Source organism: Podarcis vaucheri (genome assembly GCF_965113315.1).
Source record: "Podarcis vaucheri genome assembly, chromosome: 15".
NCBI classification, from domain to species: Eukaryota; Metazoa; Chordata; class Lepidosauria; order Squamata; family Lacertidae; genus Podarcis; species Podarcis vaucheri.
Window position 1 is genome coordinate 9,776,192 of NC_138753.1, and position 16,350 is coordinate 9,792,541.

Sequence of the window (16,350 nt, forward strand, 5' to 3'; positions counted from 1 at the left end):
AGTGCCATTAGGTAGCATATTAATCCGAAGAATCATTGCGTTGGAATAGATATCCAAGAACGGCTTCCTGTTTACTCATCAGGTGTGGTCTGAAAGCATTGCAAGTCTGTGCTATAAAAAGGACAATTAATAAGGAAATGTTGCTAGGATGCCAGCTAGTTTATAGTGAAGTAATAATTAGTATTGGGGTTGGGGGTGGGGCATGTTCCCCTGCCGATTTACTTGCAGGGGTTCCACACAGTCGTCCCCCCCGTGGTCAATAAGATCATATCTGAACTTCTGAATAGCAGGGTGGAATGATTGGTCGTGGATCTGCCATGGATGCATTAGCTGAGATTACTGCATTGCAGAGGGTTGGACTAGATGGCCCTCGGGATCCCTTCCAGCTCGATGATTCTATGAAGTAAAGGGACTAGAAACTCAACTTTTGAATAAATAAAATGATGATAGCTGAACATTTTAGAAGCGTCACCACTGATTGTCCTGGGGGGAGGGAACCACAACCCCAGAGCGCCCCTCCTTGGTGCGTATGCCTTGTGTATGCACTCCCCAACTTTGCAGCCTGTGGAGAGGGCAGAGAAGATGGGGACATTTTCTCCCTGGTCCTTATTCTAGCTCAGGGATCAGCAAACTTTTTCAGCAGGGGGCCGGTCCACTCTCCCTCAGACCTTGTGGGGGGCCGGACTATATTTTGGAAATACAAATAAAATTGAACGAATTCCTATGCCCCACAAATAACCCAGAGATGCATTTTAAATAAAAGGACACATTCTACTCGTGTAAAAAACGCTGATTCCCGGACCATCAGCGGGTCGGATTGAGAAGGTGATTGGGCTGGATCCGGCCCCCAGGCCTTAGTTTGCCTACCCCTTTTCTATCTGGTCTGCCTTTGCTAGTCTGAGCACAGCAAGACTCTGCACAAGTCCATTTGCTGAAGCAGAGGTAACCTTTTGCTCTTTTGGTGGCTTGCATTTAATAGCGACTACGCATTGTTCTACCCGATATCAAATACACTAGCACATTTGCCTTCCACATTTAGAGGATTGTTACCGTATTTTTCGCCCTATAAGACGCACTTTTCCCCCTCCAAAAATGAAGGGGAAATGTGGGTGTGTCTTATGGGGCGAATGCAGGCTTTCGCTGAAGCCTTGAGAGCGAGAGCGGTAGGTGCGCACCGACCCCTCTCGCTCTCCAGGCTTCGCGGACCTCTCCTCAAGCAGCGGGAACGCTCCCGCTGCTTGGGGAGAGTTGCCGGCATCCCGAAGCCTGCGCGCGCTGATCTCAGCGCGTCCAGGCTTCGCGGATCTCTCCCCAAGCAGCGGGAACGTTCCCGCTGCTTGGGGAGAGTTGCCGGCATCCCGAAGCCTGCGCGCGCTGACCTCAGCGCGTCCAGGCTTCGCGGATCTCTCCCCAAGCAGCGGGAACGTTCCCGCCGCTTGGGGAGAGTTGCCGGCATCCCGAAGCCTGCGCGCGCTGACCTCAGCGCGTCCAGGCTTCGCGGATCTCTCCCCAAGCAGTTGCCGGCATCCCGAAGCCTGCGCGCGCTGACCTCAGCATGTCCAGGCTTCGCGGATCTCTCCGCAAGCAGCGGGAACGTTCCCGCTGCTTGGGGAGAGTTGCCGGCATCCCGAAGCCTGCGCACGGTGACCTCAGCACGTCCAGGCTTCGCGGATCCTTCCCCAAGCAGCGGGAACGTTCCCGCTGCTTGGGGAGAGTTGCCGGCATCCCGAAGCCTGCGCGCGCTGATCTCAGTGCGTCCAGGCTTCGCGGATCTCTCCTCAAGCAGTGGGAACCACCGCTGGGCTCCCACGGCTTGCAGAGAGCTGCCTGTTTGGGGGCTGGGGTCGGGGGAAGCTCGGGCTGCCCCAGCCCCGCGCCTGGGGGAAAAATAATTTTTTCCCTTTATTTCCCCCCCAAAAAACTAGGTGCGTCTTATGGGACGGTGCGTCCTATAGGGCGAAAAATACGGTACGTCACAGGGTGCCTTTGATCCCGTTCCAAATTGTGAGGTGGGAGGGAGGAAAAGGAACACAGCCCTCTCTCTCTCTCTCTCTGCTTTGAAATATTAAAATGTGCTTCCTGCACAACCTGTTTTGGGTGCTTTCGCCTGGTGACTTGGCACGCCCATTTAACCTGTCAAGCAGCCAGCGCACAATGTCTCACTTAGAGAAATATTAACAAAGGGATGTTGGGGGGGGGGATAAAGCACAGTCTATATGGATGTTCAGGCTGGTGTATGGCTTCATGAGAGCTCTCCAGAAGGACGCACGGTGGTTTCGGATCTATGCGATGCTAGCGTGGATTGGTGGGGCATTGGAAACATGATGGACCTCCTTAGCAGTTTTTTGGTGAGTGTTGTGCCGCAACTCTCGTGCAATCAGCTCGCACAGTGAGCTTGCTTGACCCTCTGCTAAATAACTTCGATCCTGGCAAAAGCACCAAGTCAAAACTAGCTGTGTTAGGGGAATGGCCATAGCTCAATGATAGAGTGTTTGCCCTGCAAGCAGAAGTTCCCAGGTTTGATCCCCTCTGGCATCTCCAGGTAGGGTTTGGAGAAACTCCTGCTGGAAATCCTGGAGAGCTGCTGCCAGTCAGTGTAGACAATACTGAGCTAGATGGACCACTGGTCTGATTGAGTATAAGCCTGGATAGTTGGTTAGAGCATGGGGCTGATAACCTGCCAAGGTCGCAGGTTCAATTCCCATATGGGACAGCAGCTTATTCCTTCCTTGCAGGCGGATGGACTTGACAATCCTCAAGGTCACTTCCAACTCTACAATTCTAGGATTCTATATAACCCAGACTCCAATTCTTGATTAGGGATGGGGGGGAGGGGAGAAATTCAGTTCAGTTTGCATTGCAGGTGAACCTACAAATCTGCACTCTCAGAAGCAATACACGAGCCAAAACATATTGTTCAAAATTTGTACTGCTGCTCATTCTGCAATGCACTCTGCTGGTTGAGTAAAGTGTACAGAAGACGTATGTGCCACGGCAAAGTGTGCATTAAAATTAAATTGTGTAAATTGCATACAAAATACGTTCTATAAAGGCAATTTGCTTTGTGAAAATGCGTACATTAGGCAAAACTGCATACAAAATTAAAACCGTGTTTATGGAAGACAATCTTACTCGGCTACAAGTGATTGCTAAAGAGAGAGAGAGAGATTAGACACGTAGTATGTTGACATGTGTTTGGATCTGGTTATTAGGTTATTGTTGATTTCAATCACTTTTTAATGTTTTAATCTGTTGTTTTCCCCAATGATTTTATCGCTTTATTGCTTTAATGTTTCATTATAAATAAGCGTTGTATAATAAGTAAATAAAATATATCAGAAGTTCTCTCCCAAATGCTGATGAATTTTCATGACAACTTCTTTTTAAAGAACCAGCTGATGTGGAAATTGGGAGAACTGAAGTTAATAGCAGGAAAAAAGAATATTCAGAATCGAGAGATTCTTGAAAAATCTGAATGTTTTACCAGAGGCAGGTGGAGTTTATAGCGTGGATTGCAAAGTCTTCTATTGTTAATCTCCACTTATATTATCCCTTCTGAGATGCGAACTGTCTGGCTCTTATCTCCTGGAGTGCAATATGTATGGAAAATACCCTTGTACCCAAGAACTGTTAGGAGAACCATGTATGCTGAGTCTAAAACATAGATAGCGTTATGGTTTGGGTGGAAGGTTAGAGGGACCGATTGCCATTTTCAGGAAGACATGCTAGGCCTTGCCTACTCTCCAAAGCTTTCCCTCCCTGTCTTCTGAGAGCCTTCAGAGTTCCCAAGAACCCAACTGATGCCTTCTAATACGACGAATACAGCATGTCGTCAAGATCTAACATTTATTCTGGGTTGAAATTACAGTAATTAGAGAGTTTCTGCATGAGAATTGCCGGCGTAATGTTTTGCACCTTGAAAAACCACCCCTGGTGTCATGGGCATTGTTGTTGTTTAGTCGTTTAATCATGTCTGGCTCTTCATGACCCCATGGACCAGAGCACACCAGGCACTCCTGTCTACTACTGCCTCCCGCAGTTTGGTCAAACTCATGCTGGTAGCTTCGAGAACACTGTCCAACCATCTCGTCCTCTGTCGTCCCCTTCTCCTTGTGCCCTCCATCTTTCCCAACATCAGGGTCTTTTCCAGGGAGTCTTCTCTTCTCATGAGATGGCCAAAGTATTGGAGCCTCAGCTTCAGGATCTGTCCTTCCAGTGAGCACTCAGGGCTGATTTCCTTCAGAATGGAGAGGTTTGATCTTCTTAAGGGTGCATTAGAGAGTGACATTTCTAGCAAGGCATCCTAGTTGAGGAGGAACCATAGCTCAGTGGTGGAACAACCCAAAGATACTTTGCATGCTAGAGATGCACACTCTTGCCTCTGCCATCAGCTGGAGAATTGCACCCTCTGCTTCCCAGGAAGAATGTCATGGTAATGGGGAAACCAGCACGGCCACTTGCATTGGCCAGTGAAAGAGCAGCTTTAGGGGGTGGGTTTCCCCCTGCCCCATTGTCAGAGACTCAGCTCCAGCTGCTGGCTGGCCTGGGACTGCAGGACCAAAAGTCAGCAAGCTCTTCCCCCGTCCATCAGCTGGAGATCTAAGGGCATTTGGGCTATGCATGCAAATGGGTGAGTGAGTGTTGGGCGTTTTCTTGTATAGCCTGCCAGAGGAAGCTGGCACGTTAGGGCAGATGGGGTGCTGTCCTGCCAACAGCAGCCTTATTTCCTCCAAGCCCATCTGCTGCCTTTTAACCAGTCCAGAAGGCCACCCTTGGCTGTCACTTCCTTCTTTCTCTTTAGTCTCAGTCTTGCCCTTGCAGAACTCAGCAGGGAGGAAGGGGACAGGGACGAAACTAGAACCAGCTGCCTGTCATAGCCTCTGGCTCCACTTACTGTTGAACTCCCTTACCTCTGCTCTACCAGTCCCAGTGGGCACCAGACATCACTGCTCTGGCCCTGTCTACATACCCTCCAACATTTCTCCAATGAGAATAGGGATGTCCAATGATATAATAATAATAATAATAATAATAATAATAATAATAATAATAATACCCCACCCATCTAACTGGTTTGCCCCAGACACTCTGGGCGGCTTCCAACATATATAAAAACATAGTAAAACATTACACATTTTTTAAAACTCCCCTCTACAGATGTCTTCTAAAGGCTGTGTGATTAGTTATCTCCTTGGCTCAGGGGTCGGATAGCTCCATACCCTCCAATATTTCTCAGATGAAAATAGGGATGTCCTAAGGAAAAGTGGGAAAATTCATCAGAAACCGGGATGGCTTCTGTAAATTCAGGACTGTCCCTGGAGAGTAGGGACACTTGGAGGATTTTATCAACAAAGCTCTAAGGGTTGCTGGATTGTGTTTGTGTGTTTGTGTTTGTGTTTGTGTGAGAGACAGAGACAGAGACAGAGACAGAGACAGAGACAGAGACAGAGACAGAGACAGAAAGAGGCAGACAGAGAATGTTGAAGTTTCTATTGTAGTATTGCCTGCTGCCTATAAGCTGACTTGAGAATCCTTTGATTGGAAGGTAAAGGTAAAGGTTGATTGGAAGGTAAAGTTAAAGGTAAGGGGACGCCTGACCATTAGATCCAGTCGTGGCCGACTCTGGGGTTGCGGCGCTCATCTTGCTTTACTGGCCGAGGGAGCCGGTGTACAGCTTCCGGGTCATGTGGCTAGCATGACTAAGCCACTTCTGGTGAACCAGAGCAGCGCACAGAAACACCGTTTACCTTCCCGCCAGAGCGGTACCTATTTATCTACTTGCACTCTGACATGCTTTCGAACTGCTAGGTTGGCAGGAGCTGGGACCGAGCAACGGGAGCTCACATCGTTGTGGAGATTCGAACTGCTGACCTTCTGATCAGCAAGTCCTAGGCTCTGTGGTTTAACCCACAGCGCCACCCGTGTCTGTGATTGGAAGGTACAACTCTTCAAAATAAACGAGAAGGTCCCAGGTTCAATTTCTGACATCTCCAGTTAAAAGGAGCAGGCAGCGGGTGGAAAGCCTTCTGCCTTAAGGTGTTGGGGAATCACTGCCAATCAGAATAGACAAGATGGCCCAAAGTCTGGCCTGATGTAACACACAGTTTGCTGCATTCACAAAACAGCTGGTGGACCCCATTCATAACCCTGCAGAGGCATGTAAGGAGATGCTATTGCAGTACAACGAAAAGTCGGAACTCTTGTCAGACTAGAAAGGCAGAGCTGACAGCTCTTCTGGGTCTGAGTGGCAGGCATGTCAGCTTAATTACACTGCTCTTCTCCCTCCCACCCTCCTGGCGTTGTTCTCACCCATGGCATCTTCAGTGAGATTTCTGAAGAAGGTTGACTCTGGAGACAACAAGGTGTGCAAGGGCTGAGCTTGCTGGAGCAGCTTGCAAGGAACGCTGAGCCAATGTTCCCCATCGTGTTCCTCTAAACAGAAGTGAGTGAGTGGTTGGATGGATATGTGAGTGGGGGAAAGGGAGAGAGCGAGAGAAGGGACATGGGAAACCGCCTCTCCTAGTATGTCCCATGGAGGACCTTACGGTCTTCAAAACATCTTGGAGATCCCGGGCCCCGGGAGGTTAGGCTGGCTTCGACCAGAGCCAGGACTTTTTCGGCCGTGGCCCCGATCTGGTGGAACGCTCTGTCACAAGATACTAGGGCCCTGCGGAACTTGACATCTTTCTGCAGGACTTGCAAGACGGAGCTGTTCCACCAGGCCTTTGGCCAAGACACAGTCTGACCCCCTCTCTCCTTCTGTAATCCTCATAGACCTCTAACCCAATGGTTGCCATTAATTTGATTCTGAATTGATTTTAGAATGTATTTGAATTAATTGACTGTGTGATTTTATGTACGCTGTTCTATTTTTACTTGTTGTTAGCCGCTCTGAGCCCGGCTTTGGCCAGGGAGGGTGGGATACAAATAAAATTATTATTATTATTATTATTATTATTATTATTATTATTATTATTATTATTCATTGTAATGACCTAGCGCCCCAGACCACTGTTCCACCTAGCTCAGTCAGACCACTGTTCCACCTAGCTCAGTATTGTCCACCCAGGATGGAAATGGTTCTCTGGGATTTCAGAAAGCGTTCTCTTCCAGCCCTACCTGAAGATCGGGCTGCATGGATGGAGGAGCCACCTGGCTAGAATGTGATAACGCCAAGGTTGCAGGTTCGATCCCCGTATGGGGTGGCTACATATTCCTGCATTGCGGGGGGTTGGATTAGATGATCCTCAGGGTCCCTTCCAACTCTACGCTTCTATGGTTTCTATATTACTGTTGCGCTTGGCTCCCCAAGACTGGCAAGCATGGAAATGGAGGGTGGCACTTATGCTAGATTCAGCTTCCCCAGCTTTCGTTGTCTGCCTAGTTTGTTGTTTGTATTAATCAGAGAGACCAGTCCGGCCTGTTAGGGGCAGAGATTGCTTATCAGGGATGGGATTTCTGGCCTCAAGCAGGGCTCAAGGGATGTATGGTAACTCAGAAGGCACCGGTCGTGCCACACGTGCTCTGGCAAGCTGCCGCATCTTTCTGGCTGCAAAATGGTGGTAACGCCACCAGCTGCTCCATGCTGATAAGTCCTAACAAGCACACTTTTGTCTCAGCTGAACCTTAGGAACATATGAAGCCACCTTATAATGAGTCAGACCCATTGGTCCATTTAGCTAAGTGTTTTCTACACTGACTGGCAGCAGCTCTCCTGGGTTTCAGGTAGGGAATGTCTCCTGGCCCTCCTTGGAGATTTCTGCATGCAGATGTCCTACCACTGAACTTCAGAAGCAGAAATCTCAAAGGGTCACATCTTAGGTTTGCAGCAGAGCACCGTATTTTTCACTCTATAGGACGCACCTTTTCCCCACCAAAAATTAAGGGGAAATCCTATGGAGCGTCCTATGGAGCGAATGCAGGCTCCTTGGCTTCAGCGATAGAAACGTGAAGCCTCCGAAATGCAGAGGGAGCGCTCCCTCCGCGCTTTGGAGGCTTCGCGTTGCTTTCACTGAAGCCTGGAGGGGTGTGCACTGACCCCTCTCGCTTTCCAGGCTTCAGGGATAGCCGCCTGAAGCCTTCGGAGCGCAGCGCGAGTTCCCGCTGCATTCCGGAGGCTTCAGGTTCCTTTTGCTGAAGCCGGGAGAGTCTTGCTCTCCCGGCTTCTGCAAAATAAATCCAAAGCCTTCGGAGCGCAGTGGGAACTCCCGCTGTGCTCCGGAGGCTTCGGGTTGCCTTCACTGAAGGAGACTGAACGCACCTTGAACGCACTGAACGCACCTTGTTTTAGAGGGGGAGAACAAGAAAAAACAATTCTCCCCCTCTCTGCGCAGCGCCCCTTCAGCGAAGCGGCAGGAGAAATGGAAGGGGCTCCGTTTCTCCTGCCACTTCGCTGATGGGGCACTGAGCAGAGAGGGGGAGATTTTTTTTTTGTTCTCCCCCTCTAAAACAAGGTGCATCCTATGGTTGGGTACGTCCTATAGAGCGAAAAATACGGTAATTTCAGGTACGCTGGCACAGCCTGCCAAGCTCATGTGTGGAAGTGGATCTTGGAGTCTTAGCACTGTAGAGTTGGAAAGGGACCACAAGCGTCATCTAGTCCAGCCCCCTACAGTGCAGGAAACTTTTGCCCAATGTGAGGATTTGAACCCACAACCCTGAGATTAAGTCGCATGCTCTACCGACTAAGCTATCCCCCAACTTAGTCTTCTTTGTTTCCCGTTCATTCTACACTTCTGAGGAATAATAATAATAATAATAATAATAATAATAATAATAATAATAATAATTTATTTATACCCCGCCCATCTGGCTGGGCCTCCCCAGCCACTCTGGGCGGCTTCCATAAAAACCAAAAATACAGTAAAATATCACACGTTAAAAACTTCCCTGAACAGGGCTGCCTTAAGATGTCTTTTGAATGTCAGGTAGTTGTTTATCGCTTTGACATCTGCTGGAAGGGCGTTCCACAGGGCAGGCGCCACTACCGAGAAGGCCCTCTGCCTGGTTCCCTGTAGCTTTGCTTTTCACAATGAGGGAACCGCCAGAAGGCCCTCAGCGCTGGACCTCAGCATCTGGGCAGAATGATGGGGGTGGAGACGCTCCTTCAGGTATAGGAATCAGTCCTCCACCATGACAGCACCTCTGGAACTCCTTGCCTATTGATATTATGCAGGCACCTCTGCTATACAGTTTTCTAAGCCTTCTAAGAACCCCCCCCATTTAAGCAGCCTACCCATATATGCAAATTTGACATTATTTTGAGATGCAATTCAATTTTATAATGTATATTTTAAAATGGCTGGCTTGATTTTGAAATCCGATAATATTGTGTGATTTTTAACAGTAACGACCTTCGCCAGGAGGTCTTGGGGTGGGTTACAATGATATAAGGGTCAGAATGAAACAATGAAAACAAATTACTGTCACCAGAATACAGTGGTACCTCGGGTTACATACACTTCAGGTTACATACGCTTCAGGTTACAGACTCTGCTAACCCTGAAATATTACCTCGGGTTAAGAACTTTGCTTCAGGATGAGAACAGAAATTGAGCAGCAGCAGTACAGCGGCAGCAGGAGGCCCATTAGCTAAAGTGGTGCTTCAGGTTAAGAACAGTTTCAGGTTAAGAACGGACCTCCAGAACGAATTAAGTCCTTAACCCGAGGTACCACTGTAGTGATAAAATACGAAGAGCAAGAAATCTTGATGCAATTGGACATGAGACCACATCAAGATTGCTTTATTTATTACAATGTTTAATATCAAGGTTGCTTTATTGCAGTGTTTAACATCACGATTACTTTATTGCAGTGTGGTTTATCAGGGTCCATGCAAGCATCAGCACTGAAGACGGGAAAACATGCAAAAGGCACTGACATTTTAGGAAGGACCCTGGCAAACCAGACCATGAATTAGTGTTTTAAAGCCTTCCAAGCTGGTGGCCATCACTGCCTGCTGTGGCGGTGAGTTCCATAGTTGAATTATGCGCTGCGTGAAGAAGTACTTTCCATTATCTGGCTTAAAGGAGTAAAGGAACTTAGATCTCTCCTGTGAGCAAACAAAGGTTTGATTAAAAGATGTCAGGAAGGCGGAGATGAGGAAAGACAAGACAGACTTCTCTTTGGTACTCTGTACCATCTTTGGAAAGAAAAGCCGTATTTGTTTATTAGGAGTGTCCCAATATTTGACAAGGACTCCCAGAGCAGCTGGATAGGCTCTTTATTTTGTTTTTTTAAAGGAGGGCAGCTTCCTGAGAAAATAAACCTGCAATTGAATTACTGGGCTGTTACTAGACGAAGGAGATGACCTTGCAAATGACTGGAAAATTCAAAAAGCGATACAATAATCGAGTTTGGTTGGGCGAGCTCTGCTGGAACCTTGCCACTAATTAACTTAATGGTCTGCATCTGCCTTTGCTCTGGCTTTTATTTTCCAGCCTGATTGTCACTTTGCTTTACGTTATCGGGCACAATTTTGGGGGGCTGCCACACCCCTCATTCGCTTCCTGAGCTTGCCTTTCCTTTGCCGGTGCAGGATACTTAGTGCTATCTCTGTGCAACCTCATGGAATTGTAGAGTTGGAAGGGGCCATTGGGGCACAGTCATTTTATCCAACCCCCTGCAATTCAGGAATCTTTTGACCAACATGGGGCTTGACCCCACAACCCTGAGGTTAAGAGTCTAATGCTCTACCAGTTGAGCTACCCCAGGGCATTGAGCCCAAGCTGCAGCTGAACAAGAAAGGAGTCTTCCTTCCACCAGGCCAGCACTGTCTATTTCAGATGCTGCTGGACTCCAGCTCCCTTCAGCCCTACTCAGCAGAGCCAGTGGTCAAGGATGATGAGTGTTGAGGTTCAGCAACAGAGTCTCCACCACTGGCAGCGGTTCTCCAAAGCCTCAAGCAGAGGTGTACTCCAATCCCATCACCTGTGACCACCTAGTTGAAGATGCCAGTGTTGAATATGAAGCCTTGGGAAGCTGGTGTCTATCAGGTCATCTAGCTTAGTATCCCCTACTCTGACAGTGGCTCTCCAGGATTTCAGGTCACGGAAGGCTGGTGGTGAAGCTCTGGAGCAAGTCAGCAGTAAATCACACCATGCATGTTGGAGTTAACTCTTTATTAGCCAGAACAGACTAGTGTTAGGCCCAGTGAGCACAGGAACTCATCCCTGGTAGGTCTTGACCAATGGATCAGTTGCCAAGAATTAAGGTCCCTTCCTCCCCGCAGCTGTCCATGTGTCCTCTCTAGGGTCCCCCCCCCCAAGGAATCAGGCACCTGAATGCCTGTCTTTGTTCTTCCTGCCTCTTCTGCTTCTGGGAGACCAGGGAGGAGGGGAGCTAGGGTTAGGGTTAGGGTTAGTTGCTCACTAAGTCCCATTACCCCTTCAGCTTCCAACACCTCATCTTCCTAATCTTCTCCCTCTTACCATTCATCATCGTCCCACCACCACTCCCTGGGCTCTGAGCTTTCTTCCCTTGGTGGCTCCCCTGCTGGTTCCTACCACCATTCATCTGCATCAAACCGGTCCATGACTTCTGGCCTGTGGGCTTTATTCGACCCACAAGTCCTCTCCATTTGACTTGTGAGAGCATGTTTTGCCAAGGCACACCTACTTGCCCTATGTGATTTCAGCTGTTGTGCAGATAACCTAACAGGGTCAAAGGGGGCTTTGCAGTTACCACCAGTCAACTGATCAGCGCTACCTGCAAAGATCCACTGCAAAAGCTACCTGCCTGGCTCCGTTGCAAGCCCCGACAAACAGCTGGTTGTTGGTGCTTGCAAAGCCCAAGCACTTCAAAGTGCCATGTCAGCTGCTGTCATGGTGATGTTAGGTAACTGGCAGCTGGGTAGCCCTGCCCACCTGTCAAACCTGGCTTGTGCAGGGACGTGGGTGGAAGGTAATGACCTGGCCCACCAGGTGGATCCACCTCCCCACTTCTGTCCTACACAGAAGAGCAAAGCAATGGGAGGAACGGAAAGAAGAGGAGCATTGTTTCATCACAGGGGGAGGGGAGTTCTGGGCGGGGAGGAGCCAATGGCAGCTGGAGTCAGGCAGGCTGACACCTCACTTGGCAGCAGGTACATGGAGTTAGCTATGGATCAAGGCCTTTCCAGGAATGGAGGGGCTGCATGGCAGTTGTCTACAACTGAGCCTACCTAAATTCTAAGACCTGCCTCTTCACAGTCTCATGTTTTTGTACAGTAGACTGACCAAGTGCTCAGTTTTTCCAGGAGGGTGAGGCACAGGCTCTTACCATAGGCTGGGGAGGATGTCGATTGCAATGGAGGTTCCCTCCTGGCTCCTCCTCTGAGGACTGGGTCCTGCCTCCATTGCCCTAGCCCTACTGCAACCCTGGACATTACATTGCAATTAAACGAATGCCCCAGACCTAGGGTTATTCCACAGCCGAGTGTGTTAGGGGAGAGATGGTAACTGCTTTCCAATATGCCAGGGAATATTTTGGTATATGCTTCAAAGCGATATAATCCTACAAAGAAACAAAGGAGCTGACATTTTCTGAGAAAAAAAGGTCTTCTAAGAACATTTGGCTCAGCTATAATTGTATATAACCCTTCTGACTCTGTTTTTTCATGGCGCCTTTTATTATATTTCATTGGGTTATTTTTTTAAAACTTCAGTTCCTTTTAAATTGTTTTATTGCTGTCTTTTATTGCTGGCTACTTCCTTCTATATACAGCTTTTTTTTTTTAAACTGCATTTTACTGTTTTGAAAACTGCCTGGACCTCTAATGAAGAAAAGTGGGTGTCAATATGTTATATCAATAAGGGTTTCCTCACCATCCAGTGTTTTGAGCTCATGCTGTGTTGACGGAAACAAAAAAGGGTTTTCAAATGGGCAAGTTCTCACAGAGTCATCAAGCTATAAGCTGAGGTGAACGAGCAGAATGAAGTGGGGATTTCTGGGTTTATAGTAGTAGCTGACATTTTACACTAGAACATCATAAGAACATGAGAATAGCTCTCCTGGATGAGGCCATCAGCCACCTAGTCATAGAATCAAAGGGTTTGACGGTACTCCAAGGGTCATCTAGTCTAACCCCGTGCAATGCAGGAATCCAGCACTCTGTTCTCAGTGGCTAACCAGATGCACCAATGGGAACCCTGCAAGAGGGACACAAGTTCAGCTGCATTCTCTCCACCTGCAGTTCCCAGGAGATGGTGTTCAGAGGCGTTGTCCCCTCCAGATGATTTCGGTTTGCAATCAATGAACGATGGAGAATCAATATAAAAACCTAGACTTTTCTGTGCATGTCTATTTACTTGTTAGGCCCCCCATGAACACGTTCTCTGGCCATCGTGCGTTGCAATTAAAAACCTAAGAATAATGCCTGTAAAAATCCAGCATGAATCTTAGAAGCCAAACCCGGTGTAAAGCCCAAATACAAAAAAGTAAATGCACAGTAAGATGCAAGAGAAAACTCAGGTGCTAAACGCTACCAGCAAATCCAGTAACTAAAACCACTGGCCAGAGGGATTTAAGCAAGAAGGCTTAAGTCTTAGGCTGGTGTCAGGCGAGCTTCCCTGACTGAGTATTCAATAGCTAGGGGGCCACCACAGAAGAAGCCCTGTCCCTCACAGCACTCTGAGCTTCAGACTGAGGAAACTCAGAGATCTGCCTGTGTGGATGACCTTAAGTTTCAGGTAATTCCAGGAGGAGGAGATCTTCCTTCTGGCATCAAGGTCCCAAGCCATTGAGGGCTTCATTAGTCAAAACTCTCTGAATTAGAAGCAGTGAGTGCAATAAATGATGTGGTTGCAGTTGTCATAAGGTGCTGACTTTTAGCTTCACTTCTTTCTTTCTTTTCTTTGTCTCCCCCAGTCTGCAGAGTTCTTTGAAATGCTGGAAAAAATGCAGGTATGTGGCATGTCAGTTCTGCCCGGAACTTGTTCCTCTTTGCAACTGTGCATGCGTGTTTTCAACATAATTGTGGCAGGCTACATTGGAGCAGGGTGTGGGTGCAAAAGGCCTTCAAAGATGTTTGCAATCTTTGGTGACTGGGAACTATGTCTCACGTTTCTGAAAACACGTGTGCAGTGGCTGATCTGATAGAGATGAAGTGGCAGAGGATTGCATCCTGTCTTTCTTCAGCTTGCAAATAAATGCCTTGCCAATAAATCAGGCTGCAAGAAATGGAAGCAGCGACCCAGCAGAATCACCAAATGGGGGTTATGCTACCCCAGGGGCTCTCAACCTTTATAGACCTATGGGCATATTTTGATTTTTGAATGAGGGCTGTGGGCACTCGACCCCCTAGAGCAGCAGTTCTCAACCTGTGGGTCCCCAGATGTTGTTGGACTACAACTCCCATCATCCCTGAGCTCTGGCCATGCTAGCTAGGGGTGATGGGAGTTGTAGTCCAACAACAACTGGGGACCCACAGGTTGAGAAAGGCTGCCCTAGAGCCTTTTCTCTCTCCTGCTCCCAGATCTGCACACCCCCTCCAGCAGAGAGAGAGGGAGGGAGGGAGGGAGGGAGGGAGGGAGGGAGGGAGGAAGTGCATATACATAGACTCTACTTTTCTAAGACATGGTCTCCAAAAGTGCTCCTGGGGAGGAAGACTGGTGAAATGATGGTCATCCTTGCCAACTTGAAGTAGATATATGGCTGTCCTCAGTGACCAGCGGAGACAGCCATAATTTTGAACAAAAGCTGCATCACAGCATCCCATTGTTCCCCCGGGGCCATTTGCAATGAGGATGCAGTTGCTGTTTGTTGCAGCTCTGCCACTGCCCCACATCCCAATATCAAAAGTGTGGAATGGGGCTGAGAAATGTCTGTGGGCCCTATGACAGTGGTGGCTGGTGCCCACTGGCGACTGGTGGGGCAGAAGGCAGGGAGCCCACCACCAGGTGGGACGAGAGCCAACGGCAGGCAGAGCCAACTCATTCTAGAGTTGTCTTCATCTTCCTCCTCTCTTTTGAGTTATCCCAGGGCAAGGCTGAGACTAAGGTGGAGGAAGTTGACAGGCAGGGCCATCACCTTCTGGGCTGATTGTAAGAAGACAGGCAAGTGGGGCTGGCTGAGGGGAGACTGAGCTTGGTGGGCCAATGTCCCATTTGACCAAATAAACTAGACTAGTAAGAAGTTCTGTGTTGCAAATTTTAACCAGGAACATGCACCCAAGACCTCTGGCATGTATCCCAAAGTAACTAAACAAACTTCATGTCATGTTTTTCTACAAACAGGGGCCAAAATTAGAGGAACAGAGAAGTGGAAGCCAGAGAAATAAGGTCAGTTTCAGGACAAGGTCCAAATGTGGGTCTCCTTTTCAATGTCTAGGAACAGAATATATCTTTGCTCGGACAAGGTGGTTCATAATGTAAAGTGCTTCTGAGTTCTCCTCAGTTTCTCCACAGGCTGAAATCCAACAGGCAGATCCTAGCCCAGGGGTCAGCAAACCTTTTCAGCAGGGGGCCGGTCCACTGTCCCTCAAACCTTGTGTGGGGCTGGACTATATTTTTGGGGGGGAAATGAATGAATTCCTATTCCCCACAAATAACCCAGAGATGCATTTTAAATAAAACGACACATTCTACTCATGTAAAAACACACTGATTTCTGGACCATCCATGGGCCGGATTTAGAAGGCGATTGGGCCGGATCCAGCCCCCAGGCCTTAGTTTGCCTACCCATGTCCTAGCCCCACTGTGGGCCACTTCAATGGGTAGGTGGTGCTGCCTGCATATTGATCACCTGACATCACCATGACATCAGGTGTCTCATTTTTCCTTTGGAGCGTGGCTTGGGGTCAAGCTGTGCTGTAAAGGTGGATCCAAGCTGATCCAAGCAGGATTTGAACACACGGTGCTTTGGCGTGCTGACTTCCTTGGTGAGCTGACTGGTGCTGCGTTTTGGTGAGGATCAATGGTGCTATGGAGTTCCTGATGGGGGATTTCATAGCACAGTCGATTCCAACCATCTCCCCAGTCAATCAGCTGATCAGCGGTGACAGCAAGCCTCCCTTGTCAAGGAAAAATCAGAAGCCCACTTTAAGGTTTGCTGGCAGCCATGTCCCTAGCTGCCCAAATCTGGCATCCAAAGTGTGGCAGGTGGGCGTGCTTCTGGGGAAACAGCACCAGGGGCCAAAATTGTATCTGTGCTGGGTCTGATTAGACCCATGGGCCAGAGGTTCCTCACCCAGTGGCGTAGCGTGGGGGGTGCCAGGGGTGCCGGCCGCACCGGGCGCAACATTTGGGGGGGCGCGTTTGGCCGGCCCTCCTCGAGGAAGCAGGAACCCCACTGTCCTCGGACCTCCTCCAAAGCCTGCCGGTGGGGCGGAGAGACCTCCTCCCGCCGCCAGGCTTCGGAAGGATGCTCCGAAGC

The 16,350-nt window shown here is 48.8% G+C and overlaps 1 protein-coding gene across 10 annotated transcripts in view; it reads left to right on the forward strand.

Moving 5' to 3' along the window:
- Positions 1-16,350, forward strand: part of RAP1GAP2 (RAP1 GTPase activating protein 2) — a 193,939-nt gene that overhangs the window by 136,582 nt on the left and 41,007 nt on the right. For 7 of the 10 annotated variants that reach the window (XM_082201232.1, XM_082201236.1, XM_082201233.1 and 4 more), the window contains 2 exons: positions 13,846-13,881; positions 15,213-15,257. In XM_082201232.1, coding sequence (XP_082057358.1) covers positions 13,846-13,881; positions 15,213-15,257 — 81 coding nt within the window. Of the gene's footprint in view, positions 1-2,193; positions 2,349-12,051; positions 12,240-12,730; positions 12,898-13,845; positions 13,882-15,212; positions 15,258-16,350 lie in introns of those variants that run through there. The other 3 variants (XM_082201235.1, XM_082201239.1, XM_082201240.1) reach the window with 3 other exon arrangements.